The sequence below is a fragment of the Salvelinus fontinalis genome, chromosome 26, assembly GCF_029448725.1.
Source record: "Salvelinus fontinalis isolate EN_2023a chromosome 26, ASM2944872v1, whole genome shotgun sequence".
Taxonomy (NCBI): domain Eukaryota; kingdom Metazoa; phylum Chordata; class Actinopteri; order Salmoniformes; family Salmonidae; genus Salvelinus; species Salvelinus fontinalis.
In genome coordinates, this window is record NC_074690.1 from 39,270,158 (window position 1) to 39,295,109 (window position 24,952).

General features: G+C 43.5%; 1 protein-coding gene across 4 annotated transcripts; it reads left to right on the top strand.

Moving 5' to 3' along the window:
* The first annotated feature begins 631 nt into the window (after positions 1 to 631).
* On the top strand, positions 632 to 14,353 carry LOC129824315 (serine/threonine-protein kinase tousled-like 1-B). Of its 4 annotated transcripts, none has more exons than XM_055883870.1 (22): positions 632 to 716; positions 2,221 to 2,342; positions 2,506 to 2,574; positions 2,891 to 2,929; positions 3,044 to 3,119; positions 4,612 to 4,655; positions 4,863 to 4,964; positions 5,054 to 5,140; positions 5,379 to 5,471; positions 5,560 to 5,670; positions 5,765 to 5,901; positions 8,164 to 8,355; positions 8,525 to 8,591; positions 8,697 to 8,794; positions 9,040 to 9,121; positions 9,210 to 9,301; positions 9,425 to 9,514; positions 9,681 to 9,850; positions 9,927 to 10,062; positions 10,144 to 10,255; positions 10,410 to 10,517; positions 12,189 to 14,353. In XM_055883870.1, the coding sequence occupies exons 2-22, from the start codon at positions 2,226 to 2,228 to the stop codon at positions 12,333 to 12,335; spliced, it is 2,169 nt and encodes a 722-aa protein (XP_055739845.1). In that variant the 5' UTR covers positions 632 to 716; positions 2,221 to 2,225; the 3' UTR covers positions 12,336 to 14,353. The 4 variants fall into 4 exon arrangements, with proteins under 4 accessions (XP_055739845.1, XP_055739842.1, XP_055739843.1 ...); XM_055883867.1 differs by having other exon boundaries at positions 643 to 1,020; XM_055883868.1 differs by having other exon boundaries at positions 643 to 1,020; positions 8,700 to 8,794.
* Positions 14,354 to 24,952: the final 10,599 nt, after the last annotated feature.

Sequence of the window (24,952 nt, forward strand, 5' to 3'; positions counted from 1 at the left end):
GATATATGGCAAGAAGCCTCCAGTGATGATCCATGGCAAGAAGCCTCCAGGGGTGAGACATGGCACGAAGCCTCCAGAGACGGCCTCCAGCCCGGAGCCTCCAGAGACTCCCTCCTGTTGTCTTTACAACTGATATTCAACACAAAAACAGTACATTAGTGTATTGTTTTGGAATGAATATGACGTGCTGCACTAAATGCAAATGTCTATAACACGGTGCCCCTCCAAAATGACACATTTGGTTAGTAGAGACCCTACTCAGCATTTCCCACCCCACATTAGCTGAGACAGGTAGAAAAGCTATCTCTACAAGCCAATATGTTTCCCATTTACAGTCTATTACAATGTATTGCATTGGGGGCTATGGAAGGGTAGAAAAGTTCTCTCTACAGCTCAATATTCTCATACCAGTGTCAACATTTTTTTCATTATTGGTATAAACACATTTTTAAACCATATTTTTAATTTGTTTTCATAGATGAATCGTATTTTTTGTTGTCACAATAGAAATGCCCATTTATTAAAATTATATATTTTGAATGATTTATCCACATTCCCACAATGTTGTGAAATGCGGGCTTTTATTTTGAAGGTTTCCTAATTACCATATGAAAGTGACGTCATTGTTTGTGCTGCTGGCAGAATACTAGTGGGTACTAGTGACTGTGAAGCCGTTTTCGGGAACTGATGCTGACAGCCGCGCGATCGATGCAAAGGTTACATTTTATCCTAGCATGTTACTACCCTGCTGAAAAATATATGTTTACAAAATGTGCAAAATTAGATTGACTGCTGTGGCTATGTAGCAGGTGGCTGCTGGTGTATGCAAGTTTGGGTTTTCGGATTTACACGGATGCCCGTGTGTCTGCTTGATCTCTAGCTTGTAAAGTGGCTTAATGAGTGTCCAAAGTAACAGTGGAAGTGGTGGTGGAAGTTTGGAGGCGACGCCATCTTGTTGGCAGCTATCCTCGTCCCCAACGATTTCTCAACAACACATAACGGCGACCGCCAAGAAGGAAGGTAATTTATCAACAATGGCATTCGTCGAAGTCTGTTCGATGGGAAATGCACACTGTTTCCACTTATATCGCCCCAATTCGACGGATTTATGGATGTCAATTGATTGCCGAACGTTGCCAGTTACAGTCAGTACAGTAGCTAGCCAACGTTAGCTACTAGCTAGCTTCGATAGGTGTCAGCGTTCAGTTACAGTAGAGCAATGGAGAGCATTGGCAATGGAATATTCAGACAGGAGCAGACAGGTTGAGTGGAAAATAAGTAGGAACAGACTAGACCACTAGACATACATAACGTTAGATGACCAAGGCGTTGTCATTTATGTAACTACTTATAGTTGCTAGGTTAGCGATGTTGCAGAGACTAGCCATCACTTGTAGCTAAACAGCTGTGGGTAGTTGAATGCCTTTGGCCTTATGTCAAACAGCAGGGCTACTACAAGTCTATACGAATCCAGTGAGTTATGATGCATTCAAACGACTTCTAATAATCAACTAGGAACTACACTTTCCTTTGTCAAAGTTTATATTCTGATCACTTCAACATCCGAACAAGAACAGACTTGTAGGCATCAGAACTAAAGCCCGTGACTCTGATGTCATCCAGAGAACGGAAGTTTGTCCCACAAAGGCTACTTAGCGTGTCACATTTTTTTTAGTGTTGCTAACTATTCCAATTGGGATGGAAATAACCATGTAGCTAATTATGCTCTGGACCTGGATCGAGATGATGCCTGGATGTGGTATTCCTGTGGCCATATTTACAGTGCTTATCAATGTTTTATTACTGCTGTCTGGTTTCTCTTTACTTGAACCTCATAAGGCTGGGGTTGTGTGTCAGACATTCCATGTTTTGGTGATTGATGGGGACAAAGTTCACACCCGCAGCTCAGCTGTTGAATCAGAAACTCTGCTTGTCCAGTAGTGGTCTTACAGCCTAACATACAGTTTTGACACCTGATACATACATGCGATAGCTTGGTGCTGTCCATAAGGTGGTACCTAAATACATATTATAGAGCATGCAGATGGACACAGACTAAGTAACTGTGATGATGTGGGAGTGGTGAAATGCACTGCACTCAAACAGTTTGCACTTATCCAATGTGCTCTTATCAGAAGTGGGCGGTAGTGTGATGTATGTGATGCAGTTTGCTGTATCCTTACATAGCCATATATAGCTTTATCTTATGTTGTTGTGTAGGCCCCATGGAGGAGCTGCACAGCCTGGACCCTCGCAGGCAGGAGCTTCTGGAGGCCAGGTTCATGGGCGCGGTCAGCGGCAACACAGTAGGAAGCACCGGCAGCACCAGTGGGGGGGCCAAGGTGAAACGCACGTTAGAACGCAAAACTATCTCAATCATCAATACTATAACACACATGCATGGTTTTACTCATACCAGACACACTTCAAAAGGTTTTGAAAGGCACACACAAAAAAGCACACAGCACACTATAACGACTGTGCCTGATTTCTCTGTATATCTAGGGTCTGGCCAACGAGTGCTCCAACAACAGCTATGGCAGTTTGGGCTCCTCCAGTGACAAGGAGTCAGAGGTGAGACACACACACGCTATGCAGAGGCGCCGGCAGTGAGGGAGGCCGCTGTCCTAGTTTCGATGATTAGATGTCACAACGTATTACGGACATAGGTGGCTAATTCTCTGGTTTAAGAAAATGCACCATTTTGTTTGTGTGGAGACCGAGGGCAGGCATTTTATCTATGTATCCATTTAATTTTTTGGAACAATGGACCGTTAATCAGGAGAATTAGATTGTCTTCGTTTGTACTTGCATGACCCGCCTCGATCTCTCGCTTTCCTCCCTTCCCCCCCCCCCCCTGACTCTTTCTATGGCATCTTTCTCTCCCTAGAACTCTGATATGAAGAGAGGGAGTTCTCCTGCATACTCTGTACGTACTCTTCCTACTGTTCTGTCCCTCCCTCCCCCACCCACATAAACACACTCTCTTCCTTATTGGACACGCAAGTGTCAGAAAAGTGATTTAGTGTTTGTTTATTCTCAGACCCCTGAGAAGAAGCCCTCTGAGTCGTCCAGAGGAAGGAAAAGGAAAGCTGACACCCATTCTGAGAGCAGCCAAGGTATGACGCATACCCGACATAATAACACTCATGAACTGGAGAGGAATGATCTGGTCAGGTTTTGAAAGGATTTTTGATTCTGCTTGATTTCACTCACTTGCATCCTCCCTATCCCTATTTGGGTCCTTCCCCCTAGACACAGCGTGTTCTTAATGTCACAGGGTATCACTCTCAGTTCAAGAGGGTGACACAGTGCCTTTATTTCATTCTGTTGTGAGGTCACTGATAGGAATGTGACAAATGATAATTTTTTTCCTTCGCGTTGAAATTACCATGTTTTTATCAGTTTTCCGTTAAAATGTTTAGAACATTTATAAAATGCCACGTGAATTCACAATGCCGCTGCCAGCAACGGTTTGGGTCTCACAGTGCGTTCCCCTTCAGATGGTTAAGCATTGCACCTTTACTACCATTACTGTATCTCAATTCCACCTCAAAGTTCCTTCATACTGGACACACATAAAAATGGTATCCACGAGTTCATCTAACTCTGGGGAAGTAGATAAATTGCCTGTGCAAAAATCCCGAAGTAATCCTTCTCAAACTTTTGCCATGCAGAGCTTTGGTGCTACCGCTTGCCTTTCTCTGCCATTTTTCCAACTGTTAATAACGATGACGTAGTGGTGGAGAGTCGACTCCAAAGCAATTGATTCCTCGACTTTCATGTCGACTCCCGGTGCCAACTCCCATTTCTGAGTGTCAAGATTCGATTCCAATTGGAATCGACTCCTAAGATTCAGTAATTTTGGGACAGAGGAGACTGATTTTTTTTTTTGCCGTACTTCCGAGAACACAAACACTCACATCTTTCTTAGCGAGCTTGTGGGGGACGGAAAGAGTGAGGAGGGGCACAGTATAGGCAGGTCGGCCACCAGACAGACGGTCATAACTGTGCACTAGGCCTATCTATCGGCAATCGAAAGCTGTATCCCGCAATTTTTGGGCTTGGAATGTCTCGCAACTTCAGTAAAGCACGGCCTATCATCAATGAATAGGCTAGGATATTGAGCGAGATGCAACACTTCGCTCTCACACGGTCACAAACAGTATCTGCGCATGTGCACGTGTTCGCTTTACGCTGTTCACAGCATGGTAGACAGGGCACCAAACAAAACGGCGTAGAAGTTGAGCATCGCGCTTCAACGCTCTTTAGTTTTTGTGGAAATTGATCCACTATGCTGTTTACTTTCTGCATCTACTTCATATTGCTGAGTCTACCTTTAAATTACACAACTTTCCTCAGGCCTTTATTACCTATCGTCTAGTTCGGTTATAACACGGAAAATAATATGTTGTTATAACTGCACTGTGGTTTTAATTTTGTGGGTGGCGGGAAAACATTTCTGTTTCGGTTAGAGATTGTTTTGAACGTTAAGGATGCCAACTTCGTTTAAACGTTCACACCCCTAGTTCCTGAGTTGTTCTAACCTCTGTATCTGCTATGCTGTGTTATGCATTGCTAACCCAGGCTATCGGCTCTCCTCTCCTACAGGGAAGACTTCCACACGGGGGCCCAAGATCAGTGACTACTTTGATGTGAGTGTCCTATAATGTAGTTGTTTATATGTAACTCTGAGTTCTCCATGGTGATGATAAGCTGATTGGGGGGGGGTTAATGATTGATTAAGCAGATTGTGATTGACTGACAGTCTGAATTTCCCTTCTTGAGGCACTCTGCTATTGCTGGGCTATATGTAGATGATGTCACCTCCTTTTCCGCACCCTGCTATTTCTTGTGTGTAGTTCCATGGGGGGAATGGCTCCAGTCCAGTGAGGGCTCTACCACAGGTCCTCCGCTCACCACAGAACTCACACCACGGAGCTCACTCTGCACCAGGCTCTATTGTATGTATACACCCACGCGCTAGGAGATTTTTAGGCTTTGGCGTTCTATCACATTGTTTAGAACAGTGTTGTATGTGTGTTGTCTATAGATCCGACAGAACAGTTCCTCTCCCACCGGTCTGTGTTTTGGCGATCCCCTGATGAACTACAAAGCTTGCGTCAGCAAGTGTGTGCAGGTAAGAAAGGGAAAGGGTGTGTACCTAGTCAGTTGTACAACTGAATGCATTCAACTGAAATGTGTCTTCAGCATTTAACCCAACCCCTCTGAATCAGAGAGGGGGGGGGGCTGCCATAATTGACATCCATGTCTTCGGTGCCCAGGGAACAAGACTCTTTCTTTCCTCATACTCTTCTCATATCTACTTCTCTCACTCCTCATATGTCAAACACCTTCCTCTTTCTTTCTCTCCCCAGACGGAGTTGACAGGTCTGAAGCTTGCTGCTCTGGAGAGCAACAAGAGTCTGGACTTGGAGAAGAAAGAAGGCCGCATCGATGACCTGCTCAGGGTGAGTTTACGTGCTAGTTAGGGTACTACAGGTGATACTTATAGGTTGTGTATTGATCATCTATTGACGTTGACCGTTTTTCTTGTAGGCTAACTGTGACCTGAGGCGACAGATAGATGAACAGCAGAAACTACTGGAGAAATACAAGGAGAGACTGAACAAATGCATCACCATGAGCAAGAAACTGCTCATCGAGAAGGTACACAGTTAGTTTGTGTTTGTGCTTGTTACTGGCGTGTCGGGATGAACTTGCATGTTAACCCGTGTGTGTGTGTGTGTGTGTTTTTTTGTAGAGCACCCAGGAGAAACAGTCGTGCAGAGAGAAGAGCATGCAGGACCGTCTGAGACTGGGTCACTTCACCACCGTAAGACATGGAGCCTCCTACACTGAACAGTGGACCGACGGATACGCATTCCAGAACCTTGTCAAGTGAGAACACACACACACTTCACCAAACAACATATATTTACATTAGGGATGCACATGCTGACGTCTAACTCTCTTTAACCGGTTAACAGGGGGTTACATTTGTTCCAAATAGTATGAGGCGACCAACAGAAAGTACTTTGCGTGCATACAAGGAACAGACATTTTTCATTTAAAAGCTTCATTGAAACATGCAACAGTAGCAAGCCAATCGACTCGCATTCAAACGGCTATGTCATTGAACATACAACTACTGTAATGAAGCAGCCAATGTAAAACATTTCAGACATTTGCCAAAATGCAATTAGCATGAAAACACAGTTCTAAACAGTGCACCTTATGCGAGCGGTTCCAAATCTGACAGCGATGAACATCTGTTCTTGGCTCCATACTGTGACCAAAACAGTTGCGTTTGAGACCGTTTGACTTGGCAGTGTGACACAAGTGTTTTATTGGTCGTAAGGGTGATTATTACACTTTTTTTTACCTGGTCACGTAATTTTTTTATTTGGGGAAAATCTTCCCACGGTGGGGGTTTGTTACTACGCCGATAAATGACAATATCCACTCCGACCTTTGCCACCTAGGTGATTGGACCTTCACAAATGGTACTTGAGTACCGATGGTGTAGTAGAATTGTATGAAATGTGTTTATATCAGGCCAAGAGATAGCCTTGGCCTATTCTACGCCACTACACGCTCAGCCATGCGTTGAACTGTATTTTTTTGCGAGCAGTCATTGAGTTATATTATTTGCATAAATTATGACTCAATCTACTCATCACGTTAGGAATAGTAGGGCATCTTAAATAAGCCTACAAATGCGATGATGCATGGAATGCAAAAAAATATATATTAAAAAAATGTTATTAGCTTCCCCAAACTTGAAACGCGCCGCCTATGGCTACAGAAACGCTGCCAGCCGAACTCAAGTCTGGCTGGTGCGCACCTAAATAAAAGGGTAAATACACAAAAATGGTCCCCTGATTTAAGCGAGCAGTGTGTCAAGAAGCAGTTTGCCTTGGCAGGGTCGTGTTTCGGAGAACGCATGGCTCTCGGTCTTCCTCTCCCGAGTCCGCAGGGGAGTTGCAGCGATGGAAGAAGACCAATTGGATATGACGAAATTGAGGGGGGGGGGTGGGGGGGGGGATCACTGTTCTCCCCACTTTGTTTTTGCCGCGGTATTGTTTTGCTATGAAGGATATATTTTTTCAAATTCTACCCTCTAGAGCAGGGGTGTTCATCACATAGCAGGGATCATCAGCAGGATTCAGCTGCGGGACTATTTTCTTTATTGAGCAGATGGTCAGGGGGCTGAAAAAAAAGTGCAGAAAATTTGTAGACTGCAAATTGACCGCAAGAAGCCCGAACAGATATAATATTGAACTAAAACATTTCAGACACACATCACTCTATTATGCGTGAGAATACTTTGGAACAGATTTCTGAAATTAAAATCACTTGGAGATGATTTACTGGTGTTTTTACACTCAAACTTTGGGGGCCAAATAAAATCACTTGCCAGTTGGGGAACCCTGCCCTACAAGGTCCGGAGCCTGCTGGATTGCTGTTCTACCTGATTAATTAATTGCACCCACCTGGTGTCCCATGTCTAAGTCAGTCTGTGATTAAAGTGGAACAATGAAAACAAGCAGTGGAACTGGCTTCGAGGTCCAGAGTTGAGTTTGGGGGCTCAATAAATACATTTTGCACTTAGAGTAAATCTATCCAAATCAATTTAAGAACACGAGCATGCTAATTTAAAAGATGGCTAGTCCATTATTAGCCTGGTTCTGTATGGAAGGCAGGCAGGCACGTTATGGGACAGGCCAGGCCATGATCAAGTATACATATCTTTTTAGAAACAAATTGGTGCCGACCAAATCATGTGCTTGTGCCACCATTGGAAAAGGTTAGTGTAGAACCCTGTCTGTTTAGAAACTTTGAAAGCGGGGGAATCTCAGATTAGGATTGTGCGTCTGGCTTCTTGACAACGAAACAACGTTGATATGCAAACAAATAGAACAGTAGAGGAAGGCTGGTTTCAATGTCTTTATAAAATAATTGTATGGTGTGATAAGATACATATTTAATTCCATTCCATTATTTCAAATGTATTTTTGGTGGTTAACCAATTAACGGTTAAAATTTCCCAAAATATTTGGTGGGTTGGGTGCTCTCCAGAGAATAATGAAACGATAACAATTATCCGTGGATTGACCTCATTACCTTCTAAAAAGCTGAATAACCCTCTTCTCCGTATAGGCAGCAGGAGGGTATCAATCAGCAGAGAGAGGAGATAGAGCGTCAGAGGAAGCTGCTGGCCAAGAGGAAGCCCCCCAATCCCTCATCCCCCTCCCTCTCCCTAGCAACCACCTCTGAACCCAAACAACGCAAGACCAAGGTCGTCAACGGCAATGACCCCGACCCCTTCCTCAAACCCTCCCTGCCCCAGATGTAAGTGTACACACGCACACACACTAGTACATACAAGTATGCATGTCTATTTTCTATTAAGTATCTTTACTTTTACTCAAGTTTGAAAATTGGGTACTTTTTCCACCACTGATACACACTCACACTGTTGCGATGTTGGTGCAGTGACTTTAAATCAACCATTTGTTAGGTTGACTCTGGCTGAGTATCACGAGCAGGAGGAGATCTTCAAGCTTCGCCTGGGACACCTGAAGAAGGTCCGAGTCAATATGAACACAAACACGTTTGTAAAAAAAAAAAAAAAAAAAAACACTGGTCCCAATCCCAAAATGAATACGATTGACTGAGTGACTGTCTCTCAGGAGGAGGCTGAGATCCAGGCAGAGCTGGAGCGGTTAGAGCGGGTGAGGAACCTCCACATCAGAGAGCTGAAGAGGATCAACAACGAGGACAGCTCGTCGTAAGTACAGGACAGGAAGACACGATCATATAGGAACACCTAACCTCTCCACTGTGCCCCGGTGCAAAACCCATCCCTGGGACATACCTACCCGTAGGCCAGTAGCTATAGTGTTGCTAACTGGCCAGTTCATAGACCACTTTCTAGGTATTTGTAAGAGGAAGTTCTTGTAGGGGTCATTTGGGTAAATAAACCCTATATGTTGTATGAAGAAAATGGTTCAGCTTGTGCTGTATCTCTGTCAGGTTTAAAGACCACCCCACTCTGAACGAGAGGTACCTGCTGCTGCATCTGCTGGGCAGAGGAGGCTTCAGTGAGGTCTATAAGGTACGGATTGACCAAGTATGTGCTTGGGAATGATTATTAATAGATTCTAGATCCATACTCTACCTGTGCTTCTGATGTGTGTCTTCAGGCCTTTGACCTGTTTGAGCAGCGCTATGCAGCTGTTAAAATCCACCAGCTCAACAAGAACTGGAGAGAGGAAAAGAAGGAGAACTATCACAAGTATGTCCGATCTGCTCTGACGAGGCAATGTTATGAGACGCAGAATTTACAACCCACATTGTACCATTTGTAAACATTATTTGACCAGAACTTACAAACACACAAAATTGTTTCCTGTCCCAGACATGCCTGTAGAGAGTATCGGATACACAAACAGCTGGACCATCCCAGAATAGTCAAACTCTACGACTACTTCTCCCTGGATACAGACACGTAAGTTGCTTTTTACCCCAAACCTAGTACAGTTCTTTCACATCAGTGCCGATAAAAGAGAGGAGATGTGGAGGGAATTTTAGTCAATTGAGATGCCTTTTAGTTGATAGTTAATGGAGTCCATTGTCGTCTCTCTTTCTCTCTCTCTCTGTCTGTCCTCCTCTAGGTTCTGTACAGTTTTAGAGTTCTGTGAGGGGAACGACCTGGACTTCTATCTGAAACAGAACAAGCTGATGTCCGAGAAGGAGGCGCGGTCCATCGTCATGCAGATAGTCAACGCCCTGCGATACCTCAACGAGATCAAACCCCCCATCATACACTACGACCTCAAACCAGGTACACACACACACAGACTCATGTTTGTGTATGTAATACAGACACACGCTCAACTCACACACTGCTGTTTGTGTAGGTAACATCTTGCTGGTGGATGGGACCGCGTGTGGAGAGATAAAGATCACAGACTTTGGGCTGTCTAAGATCATGGACGACGACAACTATGGAGTGGACGGCATGGACCTCACCTCACAGGGAGCTGGCACATACTGGTGAGACACATCACACAAACAGTTATATTAGGTGTTTTCTTGGGTATATTGCCTTCATGTTTTCCCATCCCTCTTGTCCAGGTACCTTCCCCCAGAGTGTTTTGTGGTGGGCAAGGAGCCTCCTAAGATCTCTAACAAGGTGGACGTCTGGTCGGTCGGGGTCATCTTCTTCCAGTGCCTCTATGGACGGAAGGTAAGCCCACTTATTATGGCCCCTTTTGAAGTGGCACTCTTCTGACGGTGCGAACACCTGACCCTATTGGTGTATGTTGTGTTTTTTTTGTGTAACATTGGTTTGTGTGTGTGTGTGTGTGTGTGTGTGTGTGTGTGTGTGTGTGTTCCTGCAGCCGTTTGGCCACAACCAGTCTCAGCAGGATATTCTTCAGGAGAACACCATCCTCAAAGCCACTGAGGTTCAGTTCCCTGCCAAGCCCCAGGCCAGCACAGAGGCCAAGGTGAGGACTAGGGCTGTTGCGGTGACCGTATCACCGCCACACTGGCAGTTACGAGTCATGAAGGCAGTCAAATTCCACATGACCGTTTTAGTCACGGTAATTAGGCTTCTCCAAGCTCTGATGGTCATTAGTAGCCTACCAAACTTGCTAACTGCCTGGTATTCGGCACTCTATTGTTCCTCTAATCACTCTGATATCAATGCAAATGTAAGCAGCACGTGAGTTTCAAGTTTGGCGAGGATAAAAGCATGACATGCATAATCGCATTTGCGGTCACTTTTGATAATGTTATTTTCTGCTCATGGAACATTTGCGCTTATAGCCTTCTACCATGTGTGCATTGCTGCGCTTCTACTGTGAAGAAATAGCCTAATAGTTTATCAACATTTGAAGCTAAACGTTCTGATCTCTTGCGTCAGCCACATTGCATTAAGCAAGTTTTTTTTTTTTGATGCCAGTGGTTGTATTAATTTGCAATCTATCGCATCCCACAACTGTCCCAGACTGTTTGGAATATTTATTTCTCGCATAGAATAGGTCGACTTTTGTACTATGGGGGATAGTAGATTGACATAGGCTAGGGCTTTTCCTGTTCATTAGGCCTACTCATCTTGTTGGCTGACGAAAAGTTAATGTGGACAGCTTTTCCAATATCTTCAATATGCAATTCGGAATTAGATAAGGACACGCGCAGTTGCATCTCTGATGTGTCTGTCTTCACTTGTAGCCTGTGTAAAAGACCAGATCACGTGACTGAGCGCCGAGTGAGAGATTGAGGACACAACGCAGCAATAGGGTTCATTATGGCCACAAAGGGGATGCCGCCGTGAAATTCGAGGCATTTACAAGCTTGTCAAATTATGAATGAGACTGATGAAGTGTGTTACAGCCTGCGCAAAAAACAAAGCCGAGCTAATGCATTTCAAGCGATTTTTTTCAAATCATCATTAGTCTCATCATGCAGCCTTACAATGTATTAAAAATCAAAACATATAGCCCAATGTTTGTAGAACAACTAAAGTTACATTAACCGCTCAACACAGAATAACCGCATGTGCGCACTCAAGTCGTTTAGAGAATATATCCTTTCTATTTTATTCAGCTGTTTTCAATTGTGTTCTTCATACTGTAAAATAATGCCACGGAATTCTAAGAGATTCTTGACTGCTAAATGAACTAGTGTAGCCCACTGCCATTTGGCATAGCCAGATCAGAGCCTAACATAGGGACAACTGTTCTTCTGAAATAGACTACATTTTCTTCATCGTGCTTCTTTTGACTTGTCTAAAATTAATACTGGCTTTATTGTGAAGGTGTAGGCTAAATTACATGGATTTATTAGTCTTTTTAAAATGGTTTGTAGTCTGTGGAAGCCAGGAGATGCTACACGTGTTTATGTTAATTAACGGTCAATTACCGTGAGAACGACCAGTTATTTGCTTGACAATCACCGGCTGATGAAATTTCGTGACCGCAACGGCCCTAGGTGAGACACGCACAGGCCAGCAAGCCAAGGTGAATAATACTCAGTGTTCCTCTGAATTGTACACATATTGGTTGACTTTGAAATGTACAATCGTCAGGACATGTCTGAATGTGACTAGTACAGACAAAGCTTGATAAGCAGATCCTTATTCCATAAACTAACATCCCTCTCTCTCTGTTTGTCAGGCGTTTATCCGACGCTGTCTGGCCTACCGTAAGGAGGATCGATTTGACGTTCACCAGCTGGGCACTGACACGTACCTTCTCCCTCACATGAGACGCTCCAACTCCTCTGGCTCTCTTCAGCCCGCCTCCTCAATCTCCTCCTACTGACGGGCTGATGAACATGACTGACAGGCCCGCTGGCCAATCCTGGAGCAGAATTGATCCGAATATGGGGAGTGGTGTTGGGTATTCTAAATCGCCCGGCCACTGTAAAAGGATCAGGAACGTGAATTTGTTTGGCTGAATAGAATGAAATGGATTGCACGTTGTGAGACGGGGAAAGATGGAAAGAGAGAGGGAGGGGGGCGAAAGTGGATACACTTTCCACGTTGCCAAGTAGCTTTGAAGAAATGTTACTGTGTTGTGATCTTGAACGTGAACCTAGTTTTGAGAGAGAGAGAGAGGTGAGAAAGTTCTACCCATTGTGCATGCCATTGGACAGGCTGTGCCTGTTGCCGTGAGGACCTAATAGAGTGGGGCTAGGCCACATCCCTTGCTTGTGCTGGACTAGGCTTTTATTGGTAGAGAGGGAAACCATAAACAAACAAAAAAAGCAACAGATGTTAATTGGAATCCCCTCCAGCAACATTTTAAACAGCCTCTCTGCAAGGGACAGAATCCCATTCCCAAATAGACCCCTAGCCTCTACTATAGAAGGTAGAGGTACATTTGGGATGTGGGGCTTAAGTCTCCAAAGCAGATCAGTTGGTTTCACTGACCCACGTTAAACCCTACCATTGGACTAAATTGCACTCGAGATGATTTGGTTTCATGGACATAGCTTCTTGAAATAGTCCTGGACTTAACTAAGCTTCAGTCTCCGACTTGGCCAGAAGTATGCCATCTATGTTTATGAAGTCACGTTTTTAGATCTTGAATCAATAATGAAACCTACTCCTGGATGAATATAATCTGGCTGTGTGAAAGAGGTTGGTTTTGGCGTTTGCCGGTCCTCCATGGATTCATCCCTCAAGGCGCTGAGTGTTAGGCTTGTTCAGGCATTGAAGTCTGTTTTGTCAGAACAAAACGTCACCATATGAGGATCAACTGTATCGTAAAGATTGATGTTTCCATACAGGAATCATCTGGGGAAATTCAATGTACATTTCATGTGTAGGAGTGACATATCTGCAATCTGTCTGTACAGAGGGTCAACACACAGGATTTACTGAACTTTCACCAGTGCCCGTTTGCACCTGTTGTTTTCACAAAGAAATAAAACGACAAATGCCTAGAAACATGAAATTATCGAACCAATTTTTTTTTGTAATTTTATCGTTCTCTTATTCTTTGTTTTACCTTCTGTTCACCCTTAATGTTTTATATTATCTGTGGGAAATAACAGGTGCAAACTTTGAGCACATGCAATGGTCTAGTAAGTCCGATCGTTGGTTTCCTCGCGTCTCCTTGTTTGTGCTCCGAAAGGCATTTTTTTGCTGCTATATAGATGTCGCTTGTAGTTAGTTAAAATCTGTATGATCTGCCTCAGGTACAGATAGTGCAGACTTGTGTGAAGAGGAACACTCTAGGGGCCCCTGAAGTGTATAGCCTACTCTTCAGGGGCCCTATGAAGTGCTTCTGTATGCCAGGTGAACCAATAACTTTTAACTGTTTTACGACCGCAATGTTTATAGTCTGGAAACCATGTGTCATATATAAAGTTGTATGAAACTGTTCATGTGTGAAGGAAAAGCCCAGGTTGATCAGGCTCTGTTCTGTTCAGTAACACTTTGCTTGAACCTCAGTCATAAGGCCTGCGTAACACAGTCATAACACTGACATATGAGGTGTCATAATGAGTTATTACAGCTGGTTTTAGTCTATGGTATGGCACAGTCATATTGGTCATCTACCGAATGTAAAGTGCTTTTAAGTAAAGTGTTACCTAGTATTCTTTATATTGGAAGACTGTGAGGAGCTTTCAACAGACAACACTTATGTTACAAAAGGGGTTTATATTGAACATCATGGCAGACTAACAGAGGAGCCCCGCAGATCAACGCCATGTACTGTAAACTGGTTTTATCACTGTCTTATACACACAGCACAGATACATGTCAAAATTGAAGGGAGGCAATGTCAGGTCCTGTCATTCATATGCAATAAAGATTGCCTTACAAGTCCAACCAAGGCCACCTTTGGTTTGTGCATATAATATCTCTCACTCAACACACACGTTTATGTATAAATAGGGCCAGGAGTTCTTCCGGACCCAAGGTCAGATAGTTGTCAGTTATACCCGAGGAGAGAATGGCAGACAGATGCCATTTGTCAAAAGGCTGAGAGACTGAAAACGGCTTCACTGTTGCAATCCACCCTCTATCCCACTGCTGGCTTGCTTCTGAAGGTAAGCAGGGTTGGTCCCTGGATGGGAGACCAGGAGCTGCTGGAAGTGGTGTTGGCGGGCCAGTAGGAGGCACCCTTTCCTCTGCTCTAAAAACAAATATCCCATTGTCCCAGGGCAGTGATTGGGGACATTGCCCTGTGTAGGGTGCCGTCTTACGGATTGAACGTTAAACTGGTGTCCTGACTTTCTGTGGTCACTAAAGATCCCATGGCACTTATCGTAAGAGTAGGGGTGTTAACCCTGGTGTCCTGGCTACATTCCCAAACGACCCCATACCATGACGGTCATCCCCAGCTTACAATTGGCTCATTCATCCCCCCTCTCCCCTGTAACTATTCCCCAGGTTATTACTGTAAATTATGTCTTCTCAGTCAACTTACCTCGTAAAATAAAAATACCCTCGTCAAATCTAATTCAACGTTTGTCACGTACCGAATACAACAGGTGTTGACTTTTTATTTATTTTACCAGGGAAGACCTTGAGATCTAGGTCTCTTTTTCAAGTGTGTCCTGCACAATACAACACAAATATACACACTGTACACAAAATATACATATATATACATGCATTTGGAAAGTATTCAGACCCCTTGACCTTTTCTACATTTTGTTAGGTTCCAGCCTCATTCAAAAATTCATTCAATAGTTTTTTCCCTCATCAATCTACACACAATACCCCATAATGACAAAGCAAAAAAAACGTTTTTTTAGAAATTGTAGCTAATTTATTAAAAATAACTGAAATATCACATTTACATAAATATTCAGACGCTTGTCTTGTGTATGACGCTACAAGCTTGGCACACCTGTATTTGGGGAGTTTCTCCCATTCTTCTCTGCAGATACTCTCAAGCTCTGTCAAGTTGGATGGGGGAACAACACTGAACAGCTATTTTCAGGTTCCTCCAAAGATGTTCGATTGGGTTCAAGTCCGGGCTCTGGCTGCGACACTCAAGGACATTCCGAGACTTGTCCCAAAGCCACGTCTGTGCTGTCTAGGGTTGTTGTCCTATTGGAAGGTGAACCTTTTCCCCAGTCTGAGGTGTTGAGCACTCTGAAGCAGGTTTTCATCAAGGATCTCTCTACTTTGTTCTGTTCATCTTTCCCTCAATCCTGACTAGTCTCCCAGTACCTGCCCCTGAAAAACATCCCCACAGCATGATGCTGCCACCACCATGCTTCACCGTAGGGATGGTGCTAGGTTTCCTCCAGACGTGATGCTTGACATTCAGGCCAAAGAGTTCAATCTTGGTTCCATCAGACCAGAGAATCGTGTTTCTCATGGTACCTTTTGGTAAACTCCAAGCGGGCTGTCATGTGACTTTTACTGAGTAGTGGCTTCCGTCTGGCCATTCTACCATAAAGGCCTTATTGATGTAGAGCTGCAGAGATGGTTGTCCTTCTGGAAGGTTCTCCCATCTCCACAGAGGAACTCTAGAGCTCTGTCAGAGTGACCATCCCGATTGCTCAGTTTGGCCGGGTGGCCAGCTCTAGGAAGTCTTGGGGGTTCCAAACTTCTTCCATTTAAGAATGATGGAGGCCACTGTGTTCTTGGGGACCTTCAATGCTAGAGGAAATTTTTTGGTATCCTTCCCCAGATCTGTACCTCGACACAATCCTGTCTCGGCGCTCTACGGACAATTCGTTCGACCTCATGGCTTGGTTTTTGCTCTGACACGCACTGTCAACTGTGGGACCTTGTATAGACAGGTGTGTGCCTTTCCAAATCATGTCCAGTCAATTGAATTTACCACATGTGGACTGAAATAAAGTTGTAGAAACATCTCAAGAATGATCAATGGAAACAAGATGCACCTAAGCTCAATTTCACGTCTCATAGCAAAGGGTCTGAATACTTATGTAAATAAGTATAAATAAATATGAAATATTATTTATAAATATTTATATATATTATTTTTTTTGCGGTTTTTGCTTCGTCATTATGGGATATTGTGTGTAGATTTCTGAGGATTTGTATTTAATTAGCCATTTTAGAATTAGGCTGTAATGTAACAAAATGTGGGAAAAGTCAATGGGTCTGTATACTTTTGAACACACTGTATGTATGTATGTATGTATGTATACACATTAAAATACAAAAACACAGTCATGGGAAGCACAAGTAAAGCATCACAAATCACCCCCCAAAAAAAACAGTTACATTCCTCCATAAACAAGTTCCCAATCAATACTTGACCATGAATTGCTTGCTTAAGAACCCTGCCCAATGATGCAGAGTTAAAAGGATTGTTCACCCAAATTACAAAATGACACAGACTGCTTACAGGGAAAGGAAATCAGTGTCCAACATATGACAGCAATCCATGCTTTAGTCTAAAACATTAGCATTTGGAAATAATGCCAGGGAAACTAAACCAAAGCATGGATTGCTGTCATACCGTGTCCATAGACTTCTTCAGCAGGGGTGTCAAACTCATTCCAAGGAGGGCCGAGTGTCTGTGGGTTTTTTGTTTTCCCTTTCAATTAAGACAACCAGGTGAGGAGACTTCCTTACTAATCAGTGACCTTAATTCATCAATCAACTACAAGGGAGGAGCGAAAACCTGCAAAAACTTGGCCCTCCGTGGAATGAGTTTGACGTGGCTTATAGGGTAAGGAAACCAATATGTAATTTTGTAATTTGGGTGAACTATCCCCTTAAGAATAAGACAAACGTAATAGAAACATGAGGAATAAAATACACAAGAATGAAGCTATATACAGGTAGTACCAGTACCAAATCACTGCAGGGGTAAAAGGTATTTAAGGTATATCTGAACAGTGCCTTCAGAAGGTACAGTTTTCATACCCCTTGACTTTTTCCACATTTCGTTGTGATACAAAGTGGGATTCATTTTTTTGTTGTCAATGATCTACACAAAATACACTGTAATGTAAATGTTTATTTATTTAATGGAAAAAAAAACTAATGCACTATATATACAAAAGTATTGGGACACCCTTTCAAATTAGTGGATTTGGCAGTTTTAGCCACACCCGTTGCTGACGGGTGTATAAAACAGCACACAGCCATGCAATCTCCAAAGACAAACATTGGCAGTAGAATGGCCTTAATGAAGAGCTCAGTGACTTTCAATGTGGCACCATCATAGGATGCCACCTTTCCAACAAGTCAGTTCGTCAAATCTCTGCCCTGCTAGAGCTGCCCCGGTCAACTGTAAGTGCTGTTTTTGTGAATTGTAAACGTAGAAGAGCAACAATGGCTCAGTGGCAGGTGGTAGGCCACACAAGCTCACAGAATAGAACTGCAGAGTGCTGAAGCTTGTAGGACGTAAAAATTGTCTGTCCTCGGTTGCAACACTCACTACCGAGTTCCAAATTGCCTCCGGTAACAACTTCAGCACAATAACTGTTTGTTGGGAGCTATATGAATTGGGTTTCCATGGCAGAGCAGCCACACACAAGCCTAAGATCACCATGCGCAATGTCAAACGTCAGAGTCAAATCAAATCAAAGTTTATTTGTTATGTGCGCCGAATACAACAGGTGTAGACCTTACAGTGAAATGCTTACTTACAGGCTCTAACCAATAGTGCCAAAAAAAGGTATGTGTGTGTGTGTGTGTGTAGGTAAGTAAAGAAATAAAACAACAGTAAAAAGACATTTGAAAATAACAGTAGCAAGGCTATATACAGACACCAGTTAGTCAGGCTTATTGAGGTAGTATGTACATGTAGGTGTGGTTAAAGTGACAATGCACATATGATGAACAGAGAGTAGCAGTAGCGTAAAAAGAGGGGTTGGCGGGTGGTGGGACACAATGCTCTTGCGGCTGAATGGAAGCAAGTCCCCGTAGCAATGTTCCAACATCTAGTGGAAAGCCTTCCCAGAAGAGTGGAGGCTGTTGTGGCAGCCAAAGAGGGCCAACTCCATATTAATGCCCCTGATTTTGGAATGAGATGTTCGACGAGCAGGTGCCCACATACTTTTGGTCATGCAGCGTTGTTGATCATTGCTCGACAGCCATTTTAAAGTCTTGCCATCGATTTTCAAGTCAAAACTGTAACTAGGCCACTCAGAAACATTCAATGTCATCTTGGTAAGCAACTCTAGTGTATATTTGGCCTTTTGTTTTAGGTTATTGTCCTGCTGAAAGGTGAATTTGTCTCCTGCTGACTGTTGGAAAGCAGACCGAACCAAGTTTTCCTCTAGGATTTTGCCTCTGCTTAGCTCTATTCCGTTTATTTTTATCCCCTCCCCCAACATCGCTAGTCCTTGCCGATGACAAGCATACCCACACCATGATGCAGCCACCACCATGCTTGAAAATATGAAGAGTGGTACTCCGTGATATGTTGTGTTGAATTTGGCCCAAACATAACGCTTTGTATTCAGGACTAAAAGTTTGCCCCATATTACTTTAGTGCATTATTGCAAACAGGATGCATGTTTTGGAATATTTTTATTCTGTACAGGTTTCCTTCTTTTCACTCTGTCGTTTAGGTAAGTATTGTGGAGTAACTCCAATGTTGCTGATCTATCCCCGGTTATCTCCTATCACAGCCACTAAACTCTGTAACTGTTTTAAAATAACCACTCCCTGAGTGGTTATCTTCCTCTCCGGCGACTGAATTAGGAAGGGCGCCTGTATCTCTGTAGTGACTGGGGGTATTGATACACCATCCAAAGTGTAATTATTAACTGCACCATGCTCAAAGGGATATTCAATGTCTGCTTTTTTTACCTATCTACCAATAGGTGCCCTTTGCGAACCACTGGGAATCTTCCCTGGTCTTTATGCTTTAATCGGTGCTTGGAATTCACTACTTGAGTGAGGGACCTTACAGATCATTGTACTGTATGTGTGGGGTACAGAGGTGGGGTACTCATATACAAATCATGTTAAACACTATTATTGCCCACAGAGTGAGTCCATGCAACTTATTATGTGACTTAAGCACATTTTTACTCCTGAACTTACAAGCCATAAGGACTTGCGATAACATAATGGTTGAATACTTATTAACTCAAGATATTTTAGCTTTGAATTAATCTGTCAACATTTCTAAAAACATAATTCCACTTTGACATTATGGGGTATTGTGACACAAAATCTCAATTTAATCGATTTCCAGCTGTAACAACAAAATATGGAAAAGGTCAAGGGGTGTGAGTACTTTCTGAAGGCACTGCACATAAAGGCAGGGTAAAGTGACTAGACATCCAGGTAGATAATAATACGAGTAAAATAAAGAACAGAGTAGAAGCAGCATATGATGTGTGAAAGTGTGTGTATATAATGTGTGTGTTTTTGGTGTCAGTATGTGTGTGTGTGTATGCATATGTAGTGTGTGTGTGGGTGGGAGTGAGACTTAGTTTTTTTGTGTGTGAGTGTATTTATAGTATTGTGAGTGTACAGAAAGTCACTGCACGATAGGGTCAACGCAGATAGACTGGGTAACCATTTGATAAACAATTTAGCAGCCTTATGGCTTGGCGGTAGAAGCTGTTTCGGAGCCTGTTGGTCTGAATGCCAATGCTCCGGTATCGTTTGTCGGACAGTAGCAGAGTGAAAAGTTTATGGCTTGAGTGGCTGAAGTCTTTGGCAATTTTTCGGGCCTTCGTGTGACACCGCCTGAGGGATTAACAGAAGTGAAACTAAAGCCAGAATAGAAGTGTACCTGGTAGTTGATATCCTGGCGTCCAGCCCTCCTGTTCATAGTGCTGCTAGTGCTGGGAATGTAGATGAGGAGTCAGGACAGTCTGGGGCTAGACAACTCCGCTCTTCCCCTTCACTTCCCTCTCCTCCTTTTTTCCCTCTCCTACCTGTCTCTCCTCAGAGGACCACGAGGCACTTCTCCTAAAGACTTTCTCTCTTTTCTGCTCACAAACAACAGCATCAATGACCAAAAACACACAAGAACAACAACAACCGCTCATCAAGAAGGCTGTGACTTCTTTGGCCCGATGTCTGTACACCCTGCTCAGACAACAGTTTGCCCTTCTCGCTCCTCCTAACACACACACACACACACACACACACACACACACACACACACACACACACACACACACACACACACACACACACACACACACACACACACACACACACACACACACACACACACACACACACACACAAACATCCTGACATGGGGAGCACACAGCAAAGACAGCCTAAAGCTTCACATTTTTCCTTGGTCGTAATTTCCATCGTAGAAAAGATATTCCAATTCAAGGCACTGCTTTATCATGTGTCAAATGCTGCACCCACCTCTTTCTATGGCTGTACTGTCATGCTGAGGAGAATGAGGCTTGGTGGGTAGGGGTTGTGACCCCGGAGTCTCTTCTACACAGGGCAGAATAAGACTGTCACTGTTCTCTTCACCTCCTCTCTTCTTCCCCCTATCATCTACTCTCCCGCTTTCTTCTCCTCTTTCCCTGGATCCTCCCTGCTGTACTCTTCCACATGGTGCAGAGCTGGTGTCTGACACACAGAGAGAGAGAGAGAGACGTTGTTTGTGTGTATAATATTTGGTGTGTTTGTTGATGTGTATGTGTGTGTGTCATACCTACCTGCCACCTCTGAGGGGTGAGGGTGTAGCTCTACAGGACAGAGCTGTAGGAGTAGGATACACTGGGAGAGACACTGGCTGGGGATGTGGGGGGAGGGGAGAGAGAAATTGAGGGGGGGCAGGGGAAGGAAGGGTGATGTGTCATGTGCCTTTTACTGAGGAGTGGCTTCCGCTTGGCCACTCTACAATAAAGGCCTAATTGGTGAGTGCTGCAGAGATGGTTGTCCTTCTGGATGGTTCTCCCATCTCCACAGAGGATCTCTAGAGCTCTATGAGAGTGACCATCGGGTTCTTGGTCACCTCCCTGACCAAGGCCCATCTCCCCCAATTGCTCGGTTTGGCTGGGCGGCCTGCTCTAGGAAGAGTCTTGTTGGTTCCATACTTCTCCCATTTAAGAATGATGGAGGCCACTGTGTTCTTGGGGACTTTCAATGCTGCAGACATTTTTTGGTACCCTTCCCCAGATCTGTGACTCAAATCAATTCTGTCTCGGAGCTCTACGGACAATTCCTTCAAACTCATGGCTTGCTTTTTGCTCTGGCATGCACTGACAGGTGTGCCTATCCAAATCATTTCCAATCAATTGAATTTACCACAGGTGAACTCCAATCAAGTTGTAGAAACATCTCAAAGATGATCAATGGAAACAGGATGCACCTGAGCTCATTTTCGAGCCTCATAGCAAAGGGTCTAATTTAATCAATTTTAGTATAAGGCTGTAACGTAACAAAAAAGTCAAGGGGTCTGAATACTTTACGAATGCACTGTACTCCTGAGAAGCTGACCTGTTGCACCTTCTATAACCACTGCTATTATTATTTGACACTGCTGGTTTGAACATGTTGACGAACGATCTGCCCTCAATGGCCATGTACTGTTGTAATCTCCACCTGGCGTAGTCAGAAGAGGACTGGCCACCCTCTATGTCATTATTACATGTGTGATGTATGTGTATTTTCAAAATGGTAGGCTACATATTTGAAACAGCATGTTAAACTTTCATTGAGTCTCCAATATGGGATATATATTATGGAATATGCGATGAAACTAACCCAGTAATTACTTGCATTGGCAATCTGTTTGAATTATCTTTTAAATTAAAGTCATAACCATTTAAATATTATACATGAGCATATTTGACAATAGGTTCTAATCATTATAAAAATCCAACCACGACTATTAAACATAATATGATTTTCATCAGATCTGTGCCTTTATAAAGTGCTTAGATGTTTCTTTGCTGCAAGACTGCATTTCTGCCCTATTTCACGACATTCAAATGCAGTCATGGTTATGTGGAATCTCAATCACTGAAGAGGGTCTAACCGAACTACCGCCTGGGAGGCATGTGCTTCCGCGTATGATGCGTGTTGCTAGCGAACCGAAACAAAAAAAAGTGTGACTAAAGTCAATACAATGAGCTTTTTTTCTGAAGTTACTGGGTATCAACATATCACATAATCAGAATACAGTTCACTGGCGACAGTATATTTGTTTAGAAGAGGTTCAGAGATCAGAGCTCTCCCTATGGCGAAATAATATATTTTGAGCCCCACCTGTTTAGCATGTTATTTTGGCATTAGTGACATATCAGTTTGCAAACAATGTAAAAAAAAAATATAGAATTATAAAGCTGCATACAAAAAAAGCTGCATACAAATGTAGTCTATTTTTTGCTTTCTTGAGTGAGGCAGCTCCAAAATGCAGGTGTTTCCGCCTAGCTTAGTGCTTTCTGTGGTGTTGGGGCAGCCAGCTGAAAATACGGAGCGTAGGGGTTGGTAATGTTCTCTAGTTGCACCGTGATTGGCTCAATGTTCTGTCACTCATGGGGACACTCCATCACTGCAAAATCTACGGTTAAAGCTCGACAATTCAAGCCCCTTGGGTGCTGCCATAGACTTGCCCGTTCAAGAAGGCTCAAGGTCATTGGCCACAGATAAAATGACATCAGATCACATTATATCTACCGTAGCTTTGATTGGACTGATCATGTCCACATCATACTTTCAAAATCTTAGCTAGCAAGCTAGACAAGCACTCATCATCGTGAATCAAATCATCAATCTATTGGTAAATCCTTTTCAATCCTTGTCATATGAAGAGAAATTATAGATAAAATGTATCAGTGCTCATCGGCCATTGGACATAAACATTACACAAGTTGGAAATCTCAAATTCAACAATGAGTGCTGGGGTGCGACAGCAGCCCCGGGTTCAATCCCAGGCTGTGTCACAGCCGGCCGTGACCGGGAGACCCATGGGTCAGTGTCATAGACGTGTGTATAGGTGGCAGGGAAGTCAGGCGCAGGAGAATCGAACTTGGTAAAATGGAGTAGTTTAATAACTTAAAAACATAGCTCCAAAACCATGACAATAATCAAAACAAAGTGGGTACGAGAACCCGTCGCGCACCAATACAAACAACACGATAAATGAACAGCAAACAATCTCTGACAAAGACATGAGGGGAAACAGAGGGTTAAATACACAACAGGTAATGAATGGGATTGGAACCAGGTGTGTAGGAAGACAAGACAAAACCAATGAAAAATGGATCAATGATGGCTAGAAGACCGGTGACGTCGACAGGCGAGCACCGCCCGAACAAGGAGAGGCATCGACTTCAGCAGAAGTCGTGACAGTCAGCGCACAATTGGCCCAGCGTCGTCCGGGTTAGGGGAGGGATTTCCTTGTTTTATTGTGCTCTAGTGACTCCTTGTGGTGGGCCAGGTGCCTGTAAGCTGACTTCAGTCATCAGTTAGACTGTTTCCTCTGATACATTGGTGTGGCCGGTTTCCGGGTTAAGCAAGCAGTGTGTCAAAAAGCAGTGCGGCTTGGTTCTCAACCTTTTCCGAGTCCATAGGGGAGTTGCAGCGATGAGACAAGATCGTAAATTCTGGCCCATGGCGTCACGTGAATGTTTATCCTGTTTTTTTTTACCCCCTTTCTCCCGAATATCGTAATATCCAATTGGTAAAATGCATTCAATCCAGCATGACTTCTGCTGCATTCAAAACAACTGGGAACTCTGAACTAGGAAATCTCAGACATCAGTGAGTTCAAGACAAATGGTAACTCTGAAACAAAACTAGTTCAGACTGGGAAAATAATTTTGAACGGTCATCCAACTCAGAATTCCAAATCGGGAACTCGGGCCTCTTTCTAAAGCCTACAAGAAGGACCGCCACGTCACCTTCCTGTTCAAGTGAGCAGAGTACAACAAGGTGAGTCCAAAAATGTATTGTATGGTGCTGCATAAATGATGTAATATGCAAGGGAGATATGTATACTGTAGCCAAGAAAGTAATACTAAGGGTATGTTGTGTAGTAAGCTGTTAGTAGCCCATGTGCCACACCCAAATCATTTGGTCCCTTTCCCCCCTCATAACTTAATAATCATCAAATATTGTAAGAGCTTTCATTGTCGGCTTTTATGCCCCCTTTATTTATTGGTGTACACGGAGAACACTGTGAGAATGGCTCATGTTCTGAATTCTGTCGCTGTACATTTCAAAAGTGCTGAACAAATAGTTATATTGACTAGGTCCGTCCTAGTTCGCTCGTTGTCTTAATCGAAATTACTGATTGCCTCTTATCCGCTCGTACAAACTATGGCATAAGGGAACGACATCTCAATTGTCAGTAGGAACCACATTTGTTTAAGCAAGTCAGCCATATCAGCTATGTTTTTAAAAAAGGAAGGAAATGAGGGTGAAAGAACTGTTTCGCTGCCAAACAAGGCTCCGCTGATAGCCAGGTGTAGCAGTAGTAAGGATTCACTACATGGTGCTGACATGTATGTAGGCCATGACAGTTTGTGGGCACCGTTTGTCACCGTT